The following is a 23,589-nucleotide window of genomic DNA, read 5'->3' on the forward strand; positions in this document are numbered from 1 at the left end:
GCGCCGCGCTCTCCGGGCACGGGAGCTGCCATGTTGCCGTACGGAGGGGCGACGCGGAGCGTGGGGAGGCAGCGGGCCGGCGGTGGAGCCGGGGCCGGGGCTAGAGGGCGGCGCGGAGTGTGAGGTCTCCGCTCCTTGCACAGAGCGCCGGCGAGTGTATCCCGTGACACGTATTCCTAGGAAAGATGTGATAAGCGGGCGCCGCCATCGCGTTGTACGGCGCCGGCTGAGCCCCGCCCCTCCTTCCCCGAGAGTACCCGTGTGAGTAACCCCCTCCACCATGCCCGCCCCACTCGGAGACGCCTTTCACGGCTTGGCTGTCACGGACCGAGAGGCTCGTCGGGAGGCGGACGCCCAGCAGCGCCCACGAGGCAAGCGAGAGGCGCCGGGAGCGAACCCCCCCTTTCCCCACCTGCCCCGCGCCGTACGGCTGCAGCTCCGCCAAAATGGCGGCGGCCGTGTGGCGGCCGCCATGTTGTGCCGTACAGAAACCCCTTCCCCAGCGGCGAGGGGCGCCGGGGTGACCCGGCTCCGCCATCTTGCCGTACGGCGGCGCGGCGGGGCCGGGGCGGGGGCCGGGGCGGGCCCGGCCGGCCGAGGGCGGCGGCGGCCGGAGATGGTGATCTGCTGCGCCGCCGCCAACTGCTCCAACCGGCAGGGCAAGGCGTGCCGCGGCGCCGTCTCCTTCCACAGGTAAGGGCGGCCCGCCCGGCCCGCCGCAAGTGCCGCGGCCGGGCCGCCTGCGCCCCGGTCCCGCTCCCCCCGCCGGGCCCCCACGTCAGCGGCTGCCCTTTGTTTCCCTCAGGGGAAACCGGCTCGGGGCTCCCGGATCCTCCAGCCCCGGCCGGGCAGCGGGAGCGCCCCTCGCCACGGGGCCCGGGGCCTTCCTGGCCTGTCGCTCCGACCCTCCCTCGGTCTGTGCCCCCCGCGGCCCGTCCTCCGGCTCATCCCTCGCCGGGGATGCTGCCGGCGGTGAGTCCCCGGGGAAAGTCCCTGTCTCGGGAGTCCCTTTGGAAACGGAACCTGGTTCCTCTGCTCAGGGGCTTTCTTTTACTCCAGGCATTTCTACACCTAATTAAATGTTATTAAACACACCCGGTGTAAGCAGCACCCGGGTTACGGAGGCAGCGCTGGGCAGTGTGTTGGCTGAGCTGGGTGTTTTGGTGGTGGTCACATCCCCCTTCCTTGTGGACAGGCTGTTCCTCGTGGGGCTGGTGAGCGGAATAATGGATCGATTGCTGATGAAAATGGAAACAACTCCTTTTAGTCCTGCGCTTTTCGTGAAGTGGAGCTGTTGATGCAACAAATGAATATCAAATATTTCAGCCCAAAGTGAAATAATTCTTAAATGAGTGTAATTTATCAAAACACAACTTTGCTCGAAATCTCCTAATCCTGGCCATCGCCTTGGACTTGGTCATCTTAAATGTCTTTTCCAACCTCAACAATTCTATGATTCCATGGTTCTGTGATTCTAGAAGTACCAACCCTTCTGATTTCCAAAATGTAGCTTATTTTTTCGTGGGTTTTGTCTGTTCCTTTTTTAGGTTCCCTCTGAAGGATTCAAAGCGCTTGATTCAGTGGCTGAAAGCTGTTCAGAGGGACAACTGGACTCCCACCAAGTATTCCTTTCTTTGCAGTGAGCATTTCACCAAAGACAGTTTTTCCAAGCGGCTGGAAGACCAGCACCGGTTGCTGAAGCCCACTGCTGTCCCTACCATCTTCCAGCTCGTGGAGAAGAAGCACGACAAGCTGGATTATGTCAGGAGCCGAAGGAAAATAGCCAGGCAGGTGCCGGTGCGGGATGGGGAGGCCCTGCGGGAAGGAGGCGGTGAGGTAGCGCAGAGGGCCCCGTCTTCTGGCCAGGACTTCATGGTGATGCAAGGGACGAAAGAGATGGAGGAGGCCACTCTGAAAGAGGAAATGGGATCGATGTCCGAGGAGGAAGAGGCCCTCCACAGCCAGCTGGACGGCCCTCGGAGAAGGACGTTAGGGGATCATTTGGGTGCGAAGCCTGGAGCTCAGACAAAGCCTGAGAGGTCTCCTGTGGAGGACTGTGCCAGGGGCAGCTGGGCGGGGAGCTGGGTGGCAGACAGAAGCGGCGTGTCGGTGGACGACTTCACCCCTCCTGCCTCTGGTGCTTGCAAGTTCATCGGCTCCCTCCACTCGTACAGCTTTTCCTCCAAGCACGCCAGGGAGAGGCCGTCTCTCCCCAAAGAGCAGCTAGAAAGGAAAAGGCCAAAGAGAGAGGTGGAACCGAGCTGCAGCAGCCACCTCTTGGGCCATGACAAGGCCGTCGCAGAAGTGTCCCCGACGTCATCCCTCACCGCGACCCCCCAGAAACCCTCCCAGGGCCTGTCGGCGTCGCCGGCAGACCTGACCCCTCGGCCAGCCACCGAGGCCGTGGTGGGGCGGAAGGGTGACACGGACGCCAACCCCATGTCCATCAACGAGGTGATCATGTCGGCCTCGGGGGCCTGCAAGCTCATCGACTCCCTCCACTCGTACTGCTTCTCCTCCCGGCAGAGCAAGAGCCAGGTGTGCTGCTTGCGGGAGCAGGTGGAGAAGAAGAACGGAGAGCTGAAACTTCTGAGGCAAAGGATCAGCCGCTCTGACAGCCAAGTCAGGAAGCTGAAGGAGAAGCTGGATGAGATGAAGCGGAACAGTTTCCCTTACTTGAACAGCCTGATATCCCAGGACTGTGGTTAGTATTCCCAGGGGTGCTGCACCGAGGCGGAACTCGCTGTTTTCTTAGGGGCCGTTTGAGATGGAGGCTGTAAAGGTGTGATGGGGAAAAGGTATGAGAAAGGGACATTTTGGGAAGGAGAAGCAGCAGCTTGTGTTAGACCAACGGATACAGATTCAAGAATTCGCTCAGTGGGCACACAAGTTAACTCTTATATCCCTAACCTTTCCAAGATGTGGAATGGGAGCTTGGGTTGTGGTGTTGCTGGCAATTCTCCTGATGAATTTATTTTCTTTTATTTTCTTTCTGGATTATTTTAGCTTGTTTGTCACTGATCACCCAGTGGCTCCTGTTAGGATTTTCCTTCTTCCTTTGGAGCGTGCCTGTGATTCTTTTTTTTTTTTTTTTGGTGTGTTAATGAGCTGTCCTAGCAGCAGGTATCTGGGAAAGCCATTATTGTCCTCAGTGGCGTAAGAAGTAGTTTTGATCTTGGATTTCATATGCTGTGCTCAGGATACAGGAAATATGTGAGGTGGGAGGTATCAAATATGACAATGTCATGGTGCACATTGAGGTCACGATTTGTGAGCAAATGTCTGTGTTTGCTTTGATCCTTTCCTCCCTTGGAAGGCAGAAGTCAGGAAACAAAGCGGGGAGTGATGGAGAATGCTTCTCTATCAATGCCAAAAATAGTAATTAAGCACCTGAAAGTATAGGGGAACTCAGTGAGGGATGAGGTCATGTAAAACATTTGTTACCTAGAAGTCAAATTGGGCCATAACTGCAAGAAAGAGTGTCTTTTAATGTAGAATTTGTGCACAATTTGTGGTTGCAAGGTGCAATTCAGGGCAAGAGTTTAGGACCATCTAATGGTGGTGTGTGTGTGGCTGCTGAGAAAACACTGGGTTGCCTTGGGAAGGATTTGTGATGTGGGGCTTGCTTGGAGAAGTCATCACCCGTGGAGGGTTGGGTGTCTCCTGATGGCTAATTCTCACTTTTCCTTTAGGAGAAAAACTTCATGGCTTCTTCTGGAGCTGTTGGACAATCAGAAGGGTGATGCTGGCATAGATGGGCACGTTCTCCAGGCTGTTAACAGCACAGCCAACTTCCTCACTGAAAGAGGAAAGTAGACCCTAACAAAATGCATGAAGGTCGACACCCAGTGCTACCTTTCCCATATGTATCTAATTTTCCAAAGTATGGGGAAACTCACACTTTGATTTGGGTAGAGGGGGACAAGTTTTCCCCTGGGAAATCAGCATCATCTTGTTTGTACCTTCTGGCCTATGTTTTTGTATTGTTTAGGTGTCAAACTAAGGAAAATAACTAAATACAATTTTAGGGTTCCGTAGTTGCCATTCCTATATGTATGTATATGAAATATTTATTTTTATATATATATTTTAAAAGGTGTCTAGCTTAGTTGGAATACCTTCACTAAGATACTAATTGCAGAAGGAGTATCTTTAAGGATGTTTTTCTTTATTCTGGCAAGCACTGTGATTTTTCTCCGTTTTCCCAAGATTAATGTTTTTATACATATGTCTTTGAGAAGTGAGAATTTTATGTTCTTGTAAAAGATATTCTTAATATATGAGTTACATACCCTATTTTATAAGGGAAAACATAATTTTTCTTAATGAATTGACCAATTCATTACCCATTCTGCCATCTTTTATCAACAAAACTGGAGATGAGTGTGTGAAAATGAACCATTTTGGCATTTGCAGCTTGGCATGATGGGAAGTTTGGAACCCTTTGGCTGGGAACTTTTTTAAAGGGTTTGTTGGTGACTCACTGGCTTTTTTTTTTATTATTATTATTTTTTAGCTTTATTTTGGTGCTCTTCTGTATTGGACTCTTTCGTGTGCTCATAGCAATAGTGAAAATAGCTGATGAAGTGCAGCCAGCTGCTGCCAGGCAGAGTCTGGTTCATGCCCAGACACTTGAGTTTTACTGTGATGCAGAGCTGAGTTAAGAAAGGCTTTTTGTATTCATAAAAATACAGTCAGGTAACACATTAGGTTAATAATAGTCTTCATTAGTAGCTCTGTCTCAGTTGTCTGGAGTCATCTGATGTGTGGTTGAGGTGATGTTTTAGCTGTGAACCTGAGCCTGCATTTATTTTTTTTTCTGCTGAAGGCAGTTCCTTGAGTATAAGCACCTGACTGGACTGACCCTGCAGGTTGTTACCTGTCTGCATCCCTGACGTTCAGCCGTTTCCACAAAATCCTGAGCACAAAACACCGACTTTAGGCCCACACCCACTCAGCAGAACTTCATTTCGGTGCTAGTTCTCACGTATTTGCCTCTAATGAGACAAATAAATTTCTGCTGGCTGTATCCAAGCTGCAGGCGGCTGGGAAGAGCAGGTTTCTGCAGGAGTGCTGCACAGCAGTGCCTGCCAACCACGCTTGAGGCCGGCTGACTCAGGCTGGGCAAGTGGCTCCCAACTCCAGCTGTCACGATGTGCTTGAGCTGTGTTTCCCAACCTGTCTTACCAGGGGGATCGACTCATTGGTTTAGGAGGAGCTCCAGGCTGTCTCCAGCACAGCACAGCTGCCATGGTGGCCTTTTCCATCTAAATGTTGAATTTAGTCGTTTGTTTGGTAGGAAAATGTTTCCTTCTGTTTCGTGGGCTACTTCTGAGGTCCATGGACTGAAGGCTGAGGAATGCTGTTGGCAGATAAGCATGCTTAGGCACAGTGTTAAGTGTACCAGGCAGGACAGGATTAGATGGAGCTTCTAGAGGATGGCAGGATGCACTGGGAGAAATGAGGGAGAGCCAGCAAGCAACGAGGGACGTGTCCTGGGGAAGGCATGACTGTTCTAACAGCACTGTCCTCTGCCACACAAGTGCTGTCTGACCATCTTGTTTTGCATGAAGGTCTCGCAGCTCTGCTGCATCAGGTGTGCTCGCTCAGACAGGAGATCCCAGCTGCTCCTTCCACAACACCACCTCCTCTTGTCGTGCCCCACTTTGGTCCCGTTGTAAAACTACATCTCCCAGCAGGCAGCGGGACCAGTGTCCTACCCAAACATGAGCTCACTTCCCTCATAGCCATCTTACCACCCTGCGCAAAGCACTTTCTAGGGGCAGGGGGGGCTGCAGGTGGAGCAAATAGCAAAACATCTGCGAATATGGCTTGGCATGGAGCAGACACAGGTAGGATTCTGTGGGATTCGAGTTTCTGTGTTCATCAGAGAGGTAAAGCTCTTAGGATTCTGCTGTTCTGAGGAGCCTCTTCCATGCTGCATGTCTGTTTTCATGAAGGTCATATTAAAGGCAGGAGAGTTTGCAAAATGAGTTCATGTGAAAAATGGTTAGAACTCTGCTAGGAATCTGTGGGAAATTTGGCTTGGATTTGTCTTCGAATATTTGTGCAAAGCCAGTGTAGAAATGGGGTCATTTACAGTACTTTTGACATGCAAATGAAGCACAGTTGGTGAACTTCGGGGCAAGCAGAAGGACTGAACACTTAATGCGTGGTTTTGTGCTGAGGTGGAGCACTGATGCCTGGTCTGTGGGGCCTGAAGTGATGTTGCCCATTGTGGTGGCAACAGATTTCATTCATGCTGCAGCAAACGAATAGCAAAATCCCGATCCTCACTGGCAGTGAGAAGTGGGGTTGTGCATGGATGGAGGTGCTGTGCTTTCACCTGTCTGAGAAGCCCTGGACCAGCAATGGGCTGCTGTCCAGTTCAGCTTGAAAATGAAATGTGTCTAATGGGTCACAGAGATGCGCTGTCAGGGAAATTGCCTCCACCAGGGCAGGCACTGCTAGCCTGGCGGTTGCATGTTAACTTGGAGCTAGATTTTGGAAGAAAACTGCTTTTGTTCTGAGACAGCAGGTGCTGCTTGTGATTTTTTTTGTGCCCTGTCTGGGATGGGAACGGCCAGGGTAGAAAGCTGGTACATAGGGTGAGCGTTACAAAGAACAAGGGAGCTATAAAGGAAACTGAGAATGAGATAAGGAGTAGGAATATGTGTGCATAGGCTAAGAGTGGGGCTGAATCCATGGCAGAAGGTATCTCGAGAGGGGTTGGGTAAGACTTCACTGTGGCCTGAGCACGTGGGCGGGAGGTGAACTGTTTTGTGCTCAGCACAGGAGCAAGCAGTGTGCAGGTGCGCCAGCTTTGGGACTTTGGTTGAGGAAGGTGGCTCTTTGACCTCTTCCTTGGAGAGAAAGGCACTTGGAAGGGAGGAAACTAGCCTTTTTGCACTGCTGTTTGGTTTTTTTCGGTGGGATGGTCTTGTTCTTTCCAGTTTGGTTTTTTTTTTTGCCTAATAGTCTATAGAGTTTGTGCATTAAGCATTTAATTTTGCAGCGAGTCGGCAGTGACTCACAGCAAAAACCCAGCTTGCAGCTAGTAAGCAATGAAACAGCAAACTAAGGAAAGCACGAGAGAAAGTCAGACTGAGCTCAGGTAGGGTGTTTGGTTTCTCATAAGAGTATAATTTAAAAAAATGTTTTCTCTGTATTTCATAAAGCAGAACTTTGGCAGTGACTACAGGCACTGGAGCTTTTACCACAGAGGCAATACCACCTTGGCACTTGGCTATGGAATTAATTACTGAGTCTATAACGTGAAAATTTCTGAATATAACCACATTCCCAGCTTTTGGGGCAGAGATGGAGTGATCTGTTCAACAGCTGGTCTGCTGACACCTGGTGGGATGCATCTTTCTTAAGGGGAAAAACAGTTCTAGCACAGGGGCTGGCAGCACTTGTTGATAGGGCCTTAAACTAGCTGGGAAATGGGAAAGGGACAAAGCCAGAGTCACCAGTGATGAGCAATGGGCTGCAGTGCCTAAACTTGAGGAAAGGAGCACTAATGGGATCCCTCAATCTGCTTTACCAGGTGTTGGCTACAATGTACCACACCTGAAATGCCTCTGCATTACCGCACCCAGCATCAGGGACCTACGAGGAGCTCGAAGCTTTGGCCCAGTCCCAGAGATCTGACATCACTGGCATAAGTGAAGCCTGGTGGGATGAGTCCTGTGGTGGAGTGCCCTGATGAACAGTTCCAGGCTCTTCAGGAGGGATGGGCAGGGCAGGAGAGAGAGGGGGGTGGTGCTGTGTGTAATAGAAGGGTTGGAGTGTCTGGAGCTCACAGTTGGCAGTGGCACAGTCGAGATAAGAATGTCTTTGGATAAGAGTCAAGGGGCAGACAAATAATGCAGATGTCACTGTGGGAGTCTACTCTGGACCTCCCAGCCAGGATGATGACACTGACAAATTATTCTTTGAGGAACTAAGGTATGGTTCCAAGTCAACTGCCCTGGAGGACTTCAACCTGCCAGAAATTAACTGGGATCATCACACAGGTGATACAACCCAGGCCAGAAGGTTCCTAAAACACCTGCATCACAACTTTATGGAACAGGTCCTCAGGGAGCTGACTTGGAAAGATTATCTTGATCTCCTGCTTGTCAGCAGAGAGGATCTCATGAGCAAAGTCAGCATTGGGACCAATTGAGCCACATCGACCACAGAGCCATCAAGTTTAAAATCTCTGGTGACAGGAGGAAAAGTGCCAGAAAAACCTCAACTCTGGCCATGAGGAGAGCAGACCTCAGGCTGCTCAGGGAGTTAGTGAGTAGGGTCCCCTGGGAAATGTTTTTGCAGGTGCTGCAGTCCATCAGTGCTGGTCGCTTTTAAACATCATCTCCTAAGGGCACAGGAACAGCAATTCCTAAATGTCAGAAGTCAGGCAGGCTGGCAGAAGGCTGACCAGGGATCTTCTCTTGGAAATAAGCTGGAAAAGGAAGGTGTGTGCCCAGTGGAAGCAAGGTCGGGTGACATGGAAAGAACGTAGAGATGCTGCTCCCCACGTTGGGAGACAATTCATCCAGGTAAAGCTAAATTGGAGTTGAAGCTGCCAGAACTGTGGAGAATAAAAATATTTTTTTCAAATATATAAATGGCAAAAAGCAGTTTAGAAATAACATTGCCCCATTCCAGGATGAGGATGGTCACCTCACAAACAGGGACAGGGACAAGGCAAAGGTGCTTAATGCTTTCTTTGCCTCTCTTTTCAACATGGATGGTGGGTCTCAGTGCCATGAGCTGAAGGACCATGACTGTGAGAATGATCAACTCCCAGTTGACCTAGAAGTTGTGTGGGATCTGCTGCTCCAGCTGGATCCCTACAAATCTGTGGAACCTGATGGGATTCATCCAAGAATCCTCAAGGAGCTGCTGATGTTATTGCAATGCCTCTCTCGATGATTGATTTTTGAGCAGTCTTGGGAATCCACAGAGGTTGACTGGAAGCTGATGAGTGTTGTCCTGATTTTCAAGAAGGGCAAGAAGGAGGACTCCAGAGACAACAGGCCTGTTGGTCTCAATTCAGTGCCTGGTAAAATCATGGAAAAGATTATTCTGGGAAGCACTGAAAAACACCTAGTGGACAACGCAGGCATCAGTCACAGCCAGCACAGCTTCGTGAGGGGAAAGTCCTGCTTGTCAAACCTGATTTCCTTCTATGACGGGGTAACTCGCCTGGTTGATCCAGGAAAGCCGGGAGGTGGAATCTTTCTGGACTTCAGCAAAGCTTTTGATACTGTCTCTTACAGGATCCTGCTGGACAAAATGTCCAGCCCACAGCTGGATAACTGTGTTATGTGATGAGTGAACAGCTGGCTCACGGGTCAGGCACAACGGGTGACAGTGACTGGGGTGACACCAGGCTGGCACTGGTCACTGGTGGGGTCCCACAGGTCTCCATCCTCGACCTTATTCTCTTCAACATCCTTGTTAACAACTTGGTCACAGGACTTGAAGGAATACTAAGTGAGTTTGCAGCCATCACCAAACTGGGAGGAGCTGTTGTCTCTCTCAAGGGCGGAGAGCCCTTGACAAACCAGAGATAGGCAATCACCAACTGTGTGGGGTTTAACAAGGGCAGGTGCTGGATTCTGCACCTGGGACAGAGCCAGCCTGGCTGTGTGTATGGACTGGGTTAGGGGTAGGGCTGGAGAGCAGCTGTGAGAAGGGACCTGGGGGTCCTGGTCCATGGCAAGTTCAATATGAGTCAGCATATGCCCGGGGCACATCAGGCCCAGCATTGCCAGATGGGCCAGGGAGGGGATTGCCCTGCTCTGCTCTGCACTGGGGCGGCCTCACCTCAAGTGCTGGGGGCAGGTTTGGGTACCACAGTATGAAAAAGACATTAAGGTATTAGAGAGTGTCCAAAGGAGGCCACGAGGATGGGGAGGGGTCTGGAGAGGCCTTATGAGGGAGTGGCTGAGGGCACTTGGTTTGTTTTAGCTGGAGGAGACTGAGGTCAGATCTCACTGTGCTCTTAACATCCTCCCACGGGGAAGTGGAGGGGCAGGTACCAACCTCTTCACTCTTGGGACCAGTGACAGGACTCGAGGAAATGGTGTGAAGCTGAGTTGGGGAGGTTTAGGTCAGATATCAGGAAAAGGTTTTTCATCCAGAGGATGGTTGGGCACTGGAACATGCTCCCCAAGGAAGTCGTCACAGCACCAAGCCTGTCTGAGTTCAAGAAGTGTTTTAACAATGCTCTCCAGCACACGGTGTCATTCTTGGGGTGTCTGGTGCAGGACCAGGAATTGTACTCGGTCCTGACAGGTCCCTTCCAACTCAAGGATATTCTCTGATGGAGCTAGAGCACATATGTGCCAGGAATGTTTTACTGGTTTGCTGGGGAGAGCATCAGCAAAGTGCCCAAAGAGGTGCAACTCTCAGGGCAGAGCAGCAGAGTCTAAAGCCGCCTTCTGTACTTAAATATGGACAGAATATGCTGAACGAGGCTGCTCCTTAATTACCAGAACCTTGATGATGATGATGATGATGATGATTTAAACCCAGTGAGCAACTGTGCTGAAGGAAGATCTGCAGGGAACTGCTCAGCTGATGCTGCAGACCCCACACTTTGAAGAATCCGGGAGTTTGTTTGGGGATTTGTTTTGGGGTATTTTGGTGGGGTGTTTCTTTTTGTTGTTTGTATGGGTGTTTTTCTCAAGTTTTCTGCAAGAAGTGTTCCCCAGCTCAAGGAAATTGGTTAGCTGCCTTGTTAGCAACCGGCTGGCCGCTCGCTGCAGCTTCACTGATAAAGCTGTGTAGGAATTCGTGCCAGCTTAGCTTTCTGTGCCAGGGATCCCACTTGAGAGCCACGCCGGCTGTGTAGACATGGCCTGAGGGGGCTGTCCAGCTGCTCTGTCTGGTTTGTCTCATGGCAGGGAGAACTCAGTATCTCCTGTTGCAAAGCCTGGACAGCCAGTTCCAGGCTGACTGTGTTACAGTGCAGGGTGGGATTTGACTTGTAAACCCTCCGGGAATGGAAAGGATGTAGGAACAGTCTGTCTGTGAGTTTGGAGGGATGGAGCGGGGTCAGGTGGTGAAATGGAGCTGACCTGTGTGCTCAGGGCCTGGGTACAGCGGTTGTGGCCTGAGTGGCTTCGTGAAGGAAAGAGACCAAGGTGATCAGGTTGCTTATGGGTGTGTGGTTTTGCCTCCCAAACTGTTAGAACTCATGAGTGTCGTGGCTGATTTCAGTGAGATTTTGTAGAACCACAGGATGGTTGGGGTTGAAGAGACCTTAAAGCTCATCTTGTTCCAACCCCCTGCCGTGGGCAGGGACACCTTCCACTGCACCAGGTTGTGGTGTAAGGGGAGATGCTGGATCCCTAATGGCTTCCAGAAGGTGTGTCATCTGGTAGGAGATGGTGACTCCAGGAATGTCCCTTGTTAAGAAAGAGGATACAGAGAGAGCTTCCCTGTTGCTAGGTAAAAGAGGAGCTGTGCATATGAATGCAAGAGAATCAGCATTAAGAGGGCCTCCTGAGTGTGAAGCTTTAAGCGTACACAAGGGTGACCAGATTCTCTTGTGCTGCAAATTCTCAGATGTCATTTGTGTTCCTGATATCATCATACACTTACTTTTTAAGCCACATTAGTGGGGTTTTTTGAAAAAATGGTGTGCCAGGAGTTAAGACCTTTAAAAAGGGATGTACGGGCTCCTTCATCAGTGTCAGAGGAGTTTCTCTTGACAGTGACTGTATCTATAAACCTGAAGTTTGAAACAAAGCAGCTCAGCAAAGAACTTCTTGTTGCTACAATAGTCTTGCATTTACCTGCCCCAACCACGACATAAAAAAGCAAATTTCTTTTCAGATGACTCCTTTTTTTTTTGGATGGATTCAGTCAGACTCTCTCCTGTCTGCCTCCCTCTTGCTTTTCCCCTCTCCCAGCCCAGCCTTCCATCACAGAAGGCTGCCAGGAAGGAAAAAAAGTCTTAGTGCACCAGGCAGAGACCAACACTGAAGCTAAGAAGAGCACTGCATGGGATGAGATCAGGATGTCTGTACTCACCTGCACTTCACTGAGTCCCTGGTCCTTATTCACTTCTGCTGCTCTCAACTTCACCAAGCCACATGAGAACTAAAGAACTCACTGGCTTTGCTGCCATCTAGGTAGTTTGGAAAACTAACAATGGTCACTTGGCCATAGTGTTTGTCCAGGTGCCAGAGACTTCAGGATGTACAGTTACATCTTCACTTTTCAGCTGCCTGGAATTCCAGCTCTTTGGGAGTGAGACCACCTTGCCGGGTCAGGCACCTCCAGCCAGGCTGGACACTGCACAGCAGGGCAGTGGGATCAAGCTGGGGGTGCTGGGAACAATCACTTGGCCTCTCTTGGTTTATAATCAAGTCTAAAGAGTGGGAATGGCTGAAGCCATTCCTTTCATCTGTTGTTTTGATGCTTTTTCCTGAAATGCAAGCAGAAGAAAGGGAGGTGCCCTATGAAAGCAGTATGGTGACAGAAACCATCCTGCTCCTGGGATGCTGACCCAGGAGAGGGCAGCAGCAGCCCAGGCTGCAGGCTCCTGCAGCTTTTCCAAAGCTATGCTTTTCCGTTCAGTCACGGGAGATGAGCCTGCAAAAAGCTTGGAAAGAAATGTAGTGGTGAGTGAAAGGCAAACACCAGTTGGAGGGAGGAGCAGTACACTCCTTACCCACAGAACTGTGTGCTCTCCTCATGGAACTGGGAAGGTGAGTGTAAGGAAATACTGTGCAGTACACTGACGCTGCTGTACAGATTGTGGGAATTCCTTTCCAAGTCCTGGGTAAGCTGCTGGGGAATGCACAGTCTGACAGGGTGTTCTACAGATCCTGGCTCTGATGCTGTACACTTTTACCACCTATTTCCTAGTGAGCTCTCATGTTTCCTCATGTTGCTTCCCTTGCAAAATACTTCAGGATAAAGCAGAGTAAGTAGCAGCACTTTGCTGAGATGGGCTCGCTTTTAAAACCTGCTGTCTGTGGGAGAATGAGTACCACAAGTGGTTTCTTTTACCCAGGAAAGCTGCTGTTCCTTCTCCTTTGGCATTTCAGGTGTGGACTGTGTGTTCTTTCTCCTTGCTTAGTGTTTTAGCCTGACATTTCGTGAAGAGCACAGCAAAACTCAAGACTGGTCAAGCGAATTTTGACCACGGCCTTACTCTTTTAGGTCGTGATTGCTCCCTGCAGTTGAGTCTGTTCCTTTTAGACCAGCCAGACAGGCAGCTTGTTCTTGTGTTCTTGATCTCACTAGGTGTGGAAAACACCCCCCTGCAATGCCCTCCTTGCCAGTACAAAGCATTTATCCCATGAGGGGGAGGAGGACATGCTATAAGCATACTTCAGTCATATTTGTCTGCATAACAGACACTGAGAGTAGCAGGCACCCCGTTTGTGTGGGAATCCATCTTTCCTGACATCCCATAGGTGAAGTTTTGCTTTCCCTACTTACACCGTAGTAATGGATCTGCTCTGCTCTTCATGTGGCTTTAAATTGTCTGTCTCCATTTTCCTGATGTATTTTTTTCAGGTCACAACCTCTGAAAGTAAAATGCAAAAGTGTTTATCAAAGCTCTCCTACAGCACCAAGCCTGACAGAGTTCAAGAAGCATTTGTGCAATGCTCTCAGGCACATGGTGTGACTCTTTGGGATGGTCCTGTGCAGGGCCAGGAGTTGAACTGCATGATCCTTGTGGGTTCCTTCCAGCTCAGCTTATTCTGTGGTTCTGTAAAATCATTTGTTAAAGAAGTTTTAACTTTGTGAAACAGACCTTGGTTGCTTTTTAATAACTGCAGTGACAAAGGGAAGTATCTTTCTCTTCCATTTACTCTTTACCTTACAGGCACTTTTTTAAATGTTTGTTTTAGTCCAGAGCCTAAGCAGTACAGCTTCTGAATGATCCCTGCTTGTCTCTTTGTACAAGTTCAGGTCATTGTTAACCTCTTAAAAAAAATATTATAGCCAAACTTTGATCTTGAATATGTACACAGCCTGATTTTCTTTTGATGTGAGGGCTCGTTTCCTTGGCCTCTGAAACAAGCAGGAACAGTATGCACTCAGTGCTTGAGAATGATTAGCCCAGAGCACTAGAGGTTTCATTATCATTTAATGATTATTCTTTATGCTGAGATTTCAGTCATCTTCTGCCCTGCCTGTAGATGGGAGAGGGCTTTTTTTCAGATCAAGCTACAGAGAGGAGTCAGAAATGGACCACCTGGAAGAGAGGGCTCTATGTATGGCTAAGGGCTGGTTTGGAAGCAGGCTCACTTTCCATGACTGTTCATTTTTCCCCATCTCCCACCTTGGAGCTGGCATTGCTCTAAAGAAAAGCATTGCTGTGGTGTTGAACCATTTCTCAGGTGTTTCGTGTTCACCTCCAGCCAGCTGGAGGCAACTCACAACAACCTGCAGAGCACAGATCCCTGAGGTTTTCTTTCTTCCTCCTTTCTTTTCCTCCACAGAGACTCCCCAGCTGAACCCTGTGATGGAACCCCTGTCCTGGATGCTGGGCACCTGGCTCTCAGACCCACCAGGAGATGGCACCTTCCCTACAATGAAGCCTTTCCAGTACCTGGAAGAAGTGCACATCTCTCATGTGGGGCAGCCCATGCTCAACTTCTCGTAAGTCGAGGGGTCTGTCTGTGTTGGCAGCAGCTGTTGGACTGGAGCAGGCATGGCTCCAGGGTGATTTGTTTCTTTTCAATGGCAAAGTAGACAAATTTTCATCTACCAAACAAAATGGTGTTGTGGTGTGTGACTGCACAGTCTGACTTTCATTTTCCTTGAAAACTTGTGATTAATTGGCGTTCTTTGTGAAACTCTCACTTAGAATAAATGAAGGAGCTATGGCATGGCTACCAAGTTTGTCCATTTTAAGGTGTGGTCCTCAGTCTTCACCACTGTGAAAATCTGAGAAAAATTAGTGCTTATCAAACCATATGGGATAGGAGGCAGGTAGCTTAACTACTTGTTTTGGCTGCAAGTGATTGTTCTAAGAGAAATCAAAAGAAATCCAGAGGGAGGGAAGTGACAAGTTGGCTACTGCTCAGTACTGCTCCAGTGCTCGTTTGGGAGGGATGAGTTGGGAAGTGTGTTGCTTGGAAAACCAAGAAGAGAAGAATTACAAGATGGAAGTGCTGTGTGAAAGATGCCCTGTGTTCCTGGAGTGTGATGGAGCTGCCAGCTCAGCCTGTGACTGCTTTAGTCCAATATCCAGAAGAAACAAAGCTCTGACAGTGGTGCTCTGGCTGCTCCTCCCTCCCCAGCTTATGAACAGTTGCTTATTTGAGTCACCTGCTCTTTTTCCCCCCTCCTTTTCTTTGTGCCAAGGAGTTACACAGCTGTGAACTGTTGAGCTTTGGGAAGCACCAGGGAAATAGGCATCAGGCTTGGAGGACAGAGACTCTGTGGTTTCCTGGCTCCTGGAGCAGTCAGTAGCTGTTAAACATGGTCCCTGTATCTCTTAAATACTCCAGACACTGAGAGCTGCCTGATTTGAGTTTGTTTCTCCTTTGATGAGTATTTTGGACCAAACCACTACACTAAATTGGTGTTTCTGCCCGGTTACAAACCGAACCCGCGACAGATCCATATAATCACCCACATTATGGGTGACCAAACCTACGGTTCTTAAGGCCTCCTGAAGAATACCTAAGGATCTGAGCTGAACTTTTTATCTTTTTGAAGGGGTTGATGGTAGAAATATGTCTGCTCCCTTGCTGCCTACAACAAGGAATATACAGAAAAACCAACTCACCAGGTGTAAAAGCTAAATAGAGAGTAATTCCAGATATTTACTTGAGAAAAGGAAGTTTTTGAGACGCATGTGGCTTCAGCATCTGTGAAACATCTGGGTTCCTGAGGGCTTTCTGAGCTAGTTCTTAGAAAGACCCAGGGGCTGTGGAAAATCTAAATCCTGACCTTAAAGACTTAACTCCAGTTCTCAGAAATAGCTGTGCCTCTGTAAAGTAACCATATTTTTCCAGGTTTACATCTCTCAACTGTAAAGCATTGTCAGTCTTTTACTCTTGAAAGAGTACTGCAGGCACTCATGTGGTTAAACAAGAGGAAACTAGGCCAAAAAGTGTCCTTTGAGTGCGAAGCACGTCAGCTTTTGTGCTCTGATTTCCCCTCAGGTTCAACGCCTTCCATCCGGATACAAGGAAGCCCATGCACCGGGAATGTGGATTCATCCGCCTCAAACCTGACACTAATAAGGTGGCTTTCATCAGTGCCCAGAACACAGGTACACACCTGATACCCACACTGGGGAAAAGAAGACATCCTTACCCTGCTGGGCCATTTCATCACTTTTCCAGAAAGCTCTCACACCTCTCACAGTTTAGTTTAATTATTTTCCCTGTCAGAATTGCTGCTCTTTGGCGCTGGACCCACAGTGATTCCTAAACTAGGAGAACCTCCCAGTGTGTGGACGTAGCACCTTGCTACTCCTGACCTTATGGGAACTGAATGAGAGAGAACCACATCTCAGTTATTATAAGTGACAGTGTTAAACCCCAGTTGATGCTTAAATTTGCATCTAAAATGGCAAGTGCTGAAGGGAAGAGTGCCAGTTGCGCTGTGATACTCATCCCACACGGCATGAATAAGTCTGGCTGGATTTTTCTGAGCAGCATTCCCTGTCTGAGGTTGTGTGGGTCTGCAGTTGTCAGTAGTGCTAGGGCAAATAAAACCGTTCTTCATAGGGAGTGCTGGTCTGTAACACAGCCTAGTAGATCATGGAATGGTTTGGGTTGGAAGGGACCTTAAAGTCCATCTTGTCCCACCTCCCTGCTACGGTCAGGGACACCTTCCACTATCCCAGGTTATTCCAACCTGGCCTTGGGCACTTCCAGGGATGGGGCAGCTACAGTTTCTCTGGGCAACCTGTGCCAGGGCCTCACCACCCTCACAGGGAAGAATTTCTTCCTAATATCTAACCTAATTTCTCCTCTTACAGATTAAAACCTTTCTCCTTGTCCTATCCTTGTCTGCATGTGTAAAAAGTCCCTCTTCCTCTTTTTTATAAGCCCCCCCTTAAGTACTGAAAGGCCAAAATAGTAATTGTGACATGCTTAAATAACTTTTGCAGCCTAATAAATATGTATGCCCTTGCTTTTCCCTAGGTCTGGTGGAGGTGGAGGAAGGGGAGGTGAATGGACAAGAGCTGTCTATAGCTTCTCACTCCATAGCCAGGATCTCCTTTGCCAAGAAGCCCCATGTAGAGCAGGTGAGTGCACACAGAGTGAGCCATTCCCGTAGCATTGCTCGCCCCAGAAGGAGTCTAGTTGAGAGGATAAGTTATTTAGCATGCTTTAATTACAGAATGCCATCAGGAGTTCTTGGAAATACTGCATGGCATCCTGACTTATTCTTTCTGTAAGAGCCTTCAGAAGATACTTTGTACATTATGAGACCCCGAGGGATCGTTATGATAAAACCTGACAGGCTGCATCAGACCAGCTAACCCAGAATCCTGTCTCCAGCAGTGGCCAGTAGCAGGTCCTTAGGGAAGAAAATAGGAAAGTCTTGGCTAAATACTCTTTTATGGCACTGGGATTAGTTATTAATGCTGGTTTTCGGGATTGGTTGCGGTATGAGGATGCACATTTAAGGTCTGGTCAGTATTGGGCCTCATGAGGATATTTTAGGAACACCTGCAGATCTTGCTCACTTGCTTTTCAGAGCATTCACACCTTGCTCTGGTCTCTTTTCCCATCTGTGGCTTCAGGGTAGGGCTGGCACTTGCTGTCATCTCCACCTTTGGTTGGCTGCTTTTGGGGCTTTGACGTTTTTGAGTGTATAGCAGGGGTTTGTTGATAGAGCTGGTGGGGGTACAGCCACTGTGAGTACAGTGGCACTGCTGGAGTCAGTGTGGCATCCTGAGGTCACTGCTGCAAGTGTCACTGTCACATCTGAAGCTGTTGTGGCTGAACAGCAGCTGAGAGACAGTGAGGCTGAACAAGCTCTCACCTCCTGGTTTTTGCGTGCTATAAAACTGACCCTTAGATAACAGAGAGCACAAGTTTGTGCAGATGTAGACAAAAATTGTACTTGCTTACATAGATAGTGAGTGTCCTAACTTTGGAAAGTCCCAACTCCCCTGCCTTTGGATGCATGTTTTCAGTTGCTGGGATTCCCCTTTCCCAGGAACAGCTGTATTGCCTCCTTCCCGTAGCAGAAGTAAAGCCATGAGATACTGTGGATGTCAGCAGGGGAGCAGAGCTCTTAACGGCAAGCATTTAAATAAAAGGGACTGTCCTCTTTGAGTCACTGCCTGAACTGTGGGCAGATAGACTGGCAGGAGGAGAGGGGAAAGCACAAGAAGCCAGAAGATGTCTTTCTAGTTGAGGGCTCCGAAGCTGGCTTTGGCTGAAAGAAGGAAGCTCTGGAGCTGGAGGTCCAGGCTCATCTGGTACCTGAGGGAAGCTCAGGTCCTAGTGAGTATCTGGGAGGCCCTTGCTGGTGAAGGAGGGTGTGGAATGAGAGAGGTTTTCAGGGAACCAGCTCCCAGTGCCTTTTCTCATTCACCAAGAGCAGCTTAAATTGCCTGTGGAAACAAAGAGGCCACAGGTTTGTGAGAAGGACACATGTGCTGCTGCAGTAGTTGCTCATTTTGAGAAAACTTCACCATATTGTTGCATTCCTGGTGAGAAGTGATTCAGGGTGGCTGTGGCTTGGCTGAGCTGTCACTGAGGCAAGAATGCCCATTTCCTGCACCAGGCTGTGTCATGAGCAGTTTAGGTTGCTTGAAGAATCACCTTTAAAGGTGTTATCAATGCAGATTTAATACAAATTTGGGAGAGCACAGCTTAACAAAATTTGCTGGCAAGGTTCCCTCTGTTAACTACTCATAGATGAAACATCCAAAGGAAAAGTGGATTTGAATCAATTTAGAATGATTTACATGGAGACTGAAGACACAAAGGGTAAGGGAGACCCTCCCACTGAGTCACAAGGTTCCAAGAGGACTGTCTTGCTTTCCAGGCTCCTGATGAAGCTCAGGTGTGGCAGAGTCCAGTCTTGGTCCCAGACTTGGTCTGTGGTTTATGTTTAAAGGGACAAATATAAGGAGTAAGGGAGACCCTCATGTTGAGTCACTGGGTTTGTGATGAGTGTCCAGAGGACCAACCCGTTTTCAAATTACCTTTAGAGCTCAGGACAGTCCTTGCTGTGGGTACTGCGGGCACTGGCTGATGCACCTGCAGGGCTGCTGTGTTACCTGTGAAAGATGGTGGAGATTAGTGGGATTTCCCAATGGCTGGAGACCCATGGCACATGGGAGGTGCCTGAACATCAGGCTGGAGAGGTCCAGCTGCTCAGCCTCACTTCACCCCCTGGAGATCTCAGCATCCTCAGATGGAGGAGGAGGTCAGTGTCACCACACACAGTGTGGTTTCACCACCATCCATGGTGCCTGGCTGACCTGGTTGACTTCTGAGAAGAAAGGACTGGATTTGTGGACAAGGGGAGAGCAGTGGATGTTGCTTCCCTTGAATTCAGCCATTTCCCATGTCCATTTCCCAGTGCTTCATGTTTCCTCTCCAATGTGGGAAGTCTCCCCGTGTGTCTTGGCTGTACACAGAGCTTGGCCTCACACTTTTCCACCAGCCAGCCTTTGCCTGAAGCTTGCTTTTAAGAGAAAAATCTCCCTCTTCATTTTTGTCCAGTTCCTTTCATTTCCTTCTTTTGCATTTAGGATTTTATTGCCTGGTCTGCAATGGTCCATTCAGGAAAAAATGGGCCATTCAGGGAGCCCTGAGCTAAAGTCACACACGTTAAAGACGAGTGACTTTTGTATTCCTTTTAACTGCATTTTCATTCTTAGGGCATTTGAAGAACACTGATGCATTACAGTCACCAGATAGGAATCCAGACATCATCTGTGTGTGACCTTGTTCATGCTGTTGTTGCCCTGTGGATGCTGGAATGACAACATGTCCTCCACAGCCCTGTGTAGCTCTGCTTCTGGGAGGAGTGTTGTCAGATGTGGGCTTTGAGGGCACACTGTGGCCATAGCAAGGGTTCTGTTAACAGAGAGGATGGAGCACACAGACTGGCAAGAGCTCATGGACGTGCCCTTGAGTGACCTCAAGGAAGTGAAGAGTTTGGAAAAACCTCTGTATTCTAGGAATTTCTAAACGGTGCTGGTTGGAAGTGATTGTGAATGAGTTGTGCTTGCAGCTGCCGTGCCCTGGTGTCATCCATGTGGTGTCGTGGCCATTCTCTGCTGGGCTGGGCAGCTGGAGTGACACCCTGCATCCTTCTGAAACAGCACCTGAGGTTCAAAAAGCCTTGGTGAATGCTGTCTCATCCACTTCCCTGAGCTGCCAGCCAGGAGCCATCCTTCTGGTGGAGGGATGTGGTGGACAGGGCAGGGGCATGTAACTCAGGAGGTGTTTCAAGATGTCACTAGGTCATGTAGGAAGAAAATTAGAGAGGCAAAAGTCCAATTAGAATTTAATCTGGCCACTTGTGTGAAGGATAATCTAAAATGTTTTTATAAATACATTAAGGGCAAAAGGAGGGGTGAGGACAACCTTTATTCTTTATTGGATGTGGGGGGAATATAGGAGCTGAAGGTGAGGAAAAGGCAGAGGTACTCAACACCTTCTTTGCCTCAGTTTTCAACAGTAAGACAGGCCTTCCTCAGGACAGCTGGCCTCCAGAGTGGGTAGATGGGGACAGGGGACAGAATAGCCCCCTTGTAACCCAGGAGGAATCAGTTAGAGACCTGCTGAGTCACTCAGATGCTCACAGGTCTCTGGGACCAGATGGGATCCACCCTAGCGGGATGAGGGAGCTGGTGGATGAGCTCCCCAAGCTGCTCTCCATCATTTATTGTCAGTCCTGCCTCACTGGGGAGGCCCCAGAGGACTGGAGGTGCCAGTGTGACCCTGTCCATATAAGGAGGATCTGGGAAACTCCAGGCCTGTCAGCCTGACCTCAGTGCCCAGCAAGATTATGGAACAGATCATCCTGAGTGCCGTCACGTGGCACCTACAGGACAGCCAGGGGCTCAGACCCAGCCAGCGTGGATTTAGGAGGGGCTGGTCCTGCCTGACCAACCTGATCTCCTTTTATGACCAGGTGACCCAACTGGTGGATGTGGGGAAGGCTGTGGATGTGTCTACCTGGACTTCAGCAGAGCCTTTGACACTGTCCCTCAGCATTCCCTGGAAAAGCTGCAGCCCATGGCTTTGGACAGGAGCACTCTTCACTGGGTTAAGAACTGGCTGGATGGCCAGGCCCAGAGAGTGGTGGGGATGGTGCTGCCACCACTGGTGTCCCCCAGGGATCTGTGCTGGGCCCAGTCCTGTTTAATGTCTTCACTGATAATCTGGACAAGGGGATTGAGTCCACCATCAGCAGATTTGTGGATGACACCCAGCTGGGTGCCAGTGTGGATCTGCTGGAGGGTAGGAGGGCTCTGCACAGCGACCTGGACAGGCTGCATAGATGGGCCGAGTCTAACAATGTGTGAAGTTTAACAAGTCCAAGTGCCAGCTCCTGCACTTTGGCCACAACAACCCCTGCAGTGCTACAGGCTGGGGACAGAGTGGCTGGACAGTGGCCAGGCAGAAGGGGACCTGGGGGTACTGGCCAACAGCAGCTGAACATGAGCCAGCAGTGTGCCCAGGTGGCCAAGAAGCCAATGGCACCTGGCCTGGATCAGGAATGGTGTGGCCAGCAGGAGCAGGGAAATCATTCTTTCCCTGTGCTCGGCTCTGGTGAGGCCACACCTCGAGTGCTGTGTCCAGTTCTGGGCCCCTCAATTTAGAAAGGCCATTGAGATGCTTGGACACATCCAGAGAGGGGCTGGTGAAAGGTCTGGAACACAGGTCCTCTGAGGAGCAGCTAAGGGAGCTGGGATTGTTTAGCCTGGAGAAGAGGAGGCAGAGGGGGACACCTGATCACTCTCTGCAACTCCCTGAAAGGAAGGTGTGGAGAGGGTTTGGTCTCTTCTCCCAGGCAACCAGTGACAGGACAAGAGGACACAGCCTTAAGCTGCACCAGGGGAAGTTTAGGTTGGACATTAGGAAAAATTCTTCACAGAAAGCATGATTAGGCACTGGAATGGGCTGTTCAGGGAGGGGATGGAGTCACTGTCCCTGGAGGTGTTTAAGAAAAGTCTGGATGTGGCACTGAGTGCCATGGTTTAGTTGATAAGATGGTGTTAGGTCACAGGTTGGACTTGACGATCTCAAAGGTCTTTTGCAACTCAGTTAATTCTGTGGTTCTGTGAACCTTCCTTGTTCCATGGATAAGGGGCTTGGAGCTGCTTTCTTTAAGAAGAGAAAACTCCTTGTTTATTTGCCTGCTGTAGTGAGGATATCCTTCCTTGGTGGTGTGTTGACAGCAGCCATGTGGATGGCAAAGGGCAGAAAGCACAGGTGTAAGGGATTTAGCTTGTGGATGCTGGTTGCTTGATTTCCTTATTTCTTTTCCTACCCCCCCTTTAGATTACCAGAAAATTCAGGCTCAATTCCGATGGGAAACTCGAACAAACTGTCTCAATGGCAACCACTACGCAGCCCATGACTCAGCACTTCCACATTACCTACAAGAAGGTGACGCCCTGACGCCGGGAGTGCCGGGTCTCCTCGCTGGGGGCAAGGAGCAGGACATCGTGCACCAAGAGCAGCAGCAGCTCAGGAGCACCGAGGGCATGGCAGACCCTGGAGCCGGCTGCCTGTGCTCGTCCCCTGGGCCCCGGAGCTGCCCGTCCTGTTGAGAATGTTACTCAGATGTTTCTGTAATGGTATATAAAAAAAATAAATAAAAAGCTTTTATTTTTATGGCTGTGTCTTTGGTGTGATTGCAGGGCGGTGTGTGCTGCCTGTTCATGAGTAGGTGTTGGATTGGAGATCCAGCCTCGTGGACAACCTGCATAACTTTGGGGAAGCCGCAGGTTCTGGAATGGATTTGCACTGCAGGGAAAGACCCTGAGAACTCCAGAGCCTGTCCAGTGAAACTTGGCTTAAGTATCGGGAGGGAGCACCTACATCTTACTCTGGGATAGAGGAAACTGGCACAGGCCCCCATCCCAACGGTGCTGTCCAGCAGTTTGAAGGGAATTGCTGCAGTGCTGGAGGTCAGGGCCAGACTTCAGTGCAGAGTATCACAAGAGTTTGGGGGACAACCATGAACCAACAAGCACTCAGCCTGTGACACACCAGCAGCTGAGGAGCTTCTGAGTGCTGCCAGTGTCCAAGGAACCTCTGAATGACACCAGTGACTGACAGAGCCTGAGTGCTCCCAGTGACTAAGGAGCCTCCAAGTGCCATCAGTGGAAGCCAAGCCTTCGAGTCCTGCCAGCAGCTGAGAGGAGTCCGGTCCGGGAGCAGCAATGGAGGAGGCCAGGCAAGAGCCAGCAGCGCCGCGAGCCGTCAGGATCTGCCGCATCTGCGTGGATCCCCTCCGCAGCCCCGCTGCCGTGGAGCCCTGCGGACACGTGTTCTGCCACGCCTGCATCCAGCCCCGGGCTGCCCCCGACGCCGCTGCCACCTGCCCCATCTGCCAAGAGCCCATTGGGGCCATCCGCCTGCTGCAGGGGCAGGACAACCGTGCCGGGCCGGCCCCGCGTCG

At 50.0% G+C, this 23,589-nt stretch overlaps 1 protein-coding gene across 2 annotated transcripts; it reads left to right on the top strand.

The window, feature by feature from the left end:
• The first annotated feature begins 574 nt into the window (after positions 1-574).
• On the top strand, positions 575-22,799 carry THAP4 (THAP domain containing 4). Of its 2 annotated transcripts, XM_048314096.1 has the most exons (6): positions 575-693; positions 1,548-2,704; positions 14,463-14,622; positions 16,137-16,246; positions 17,127-17,230; positions 22,464-22,799. In XM_048314096.1, the coding sequence occupies exons 1-6, from the start codon at positions 617-619 to the stop codon at positions 22,581-22,583; spliced, it is 1,728 nt and encodes a 575-aa protein (XP_048170053.1). In that variant the 5' UTR covers positions 575-616; the 3' UTR covers positions 22,584-22,799. The 2 variants fall into 2 exon arrangements, with proteins under 2 accessions (XP_048170053.1, XP_048170054.1); XM_048314097.1 differs by lacking the exons at positions 575-693; positions 1,548-2,704 and adding an exon at positions 5,726-5,852.
• The last annotated feature ends 790 nt before the right edge of the window (positions 22,800-23,589 follow it).

This window comes from Corvus hawaiiensis, chromosome 10, assembly GCF_020740725.1.
Source record: "Corvus hawaiiensis isolate bCorHaw1 chromosome 10, bCorHaw1.pri.cur, whole genome shotgun sequence".
Taxonomy (NCBI): domain Eukaryota; kingdom Metazoa; phylum Chordata; class Aves; order Passeriformes; family Corvidae; genus Corvus; species Corvus hawaiiensis.

Coding starts and splice junctions, on each gene's coding strand:
- THAP4 (XM_048314096.1), top strand. CDS start 617: ATGGTGATCTGCTGCGCCGCCGCCAACTGCTCCAACCGGCAGGGCAAG. Junction 16,247..17,126: donor CATCAGTGCCCAGAACACAG/GTACACACCTGA, acceptor GCTTTTCCCTAG/GTCTGGTGGAGGTGGAGGAA. Junction 17,231..22,463: donor AGAAGCCCCATGTAGAGCAG/GTGAGTGCACAC, acceptor CCCCCCCTTTAG/ATTACCAGAAAATTCAGGCT.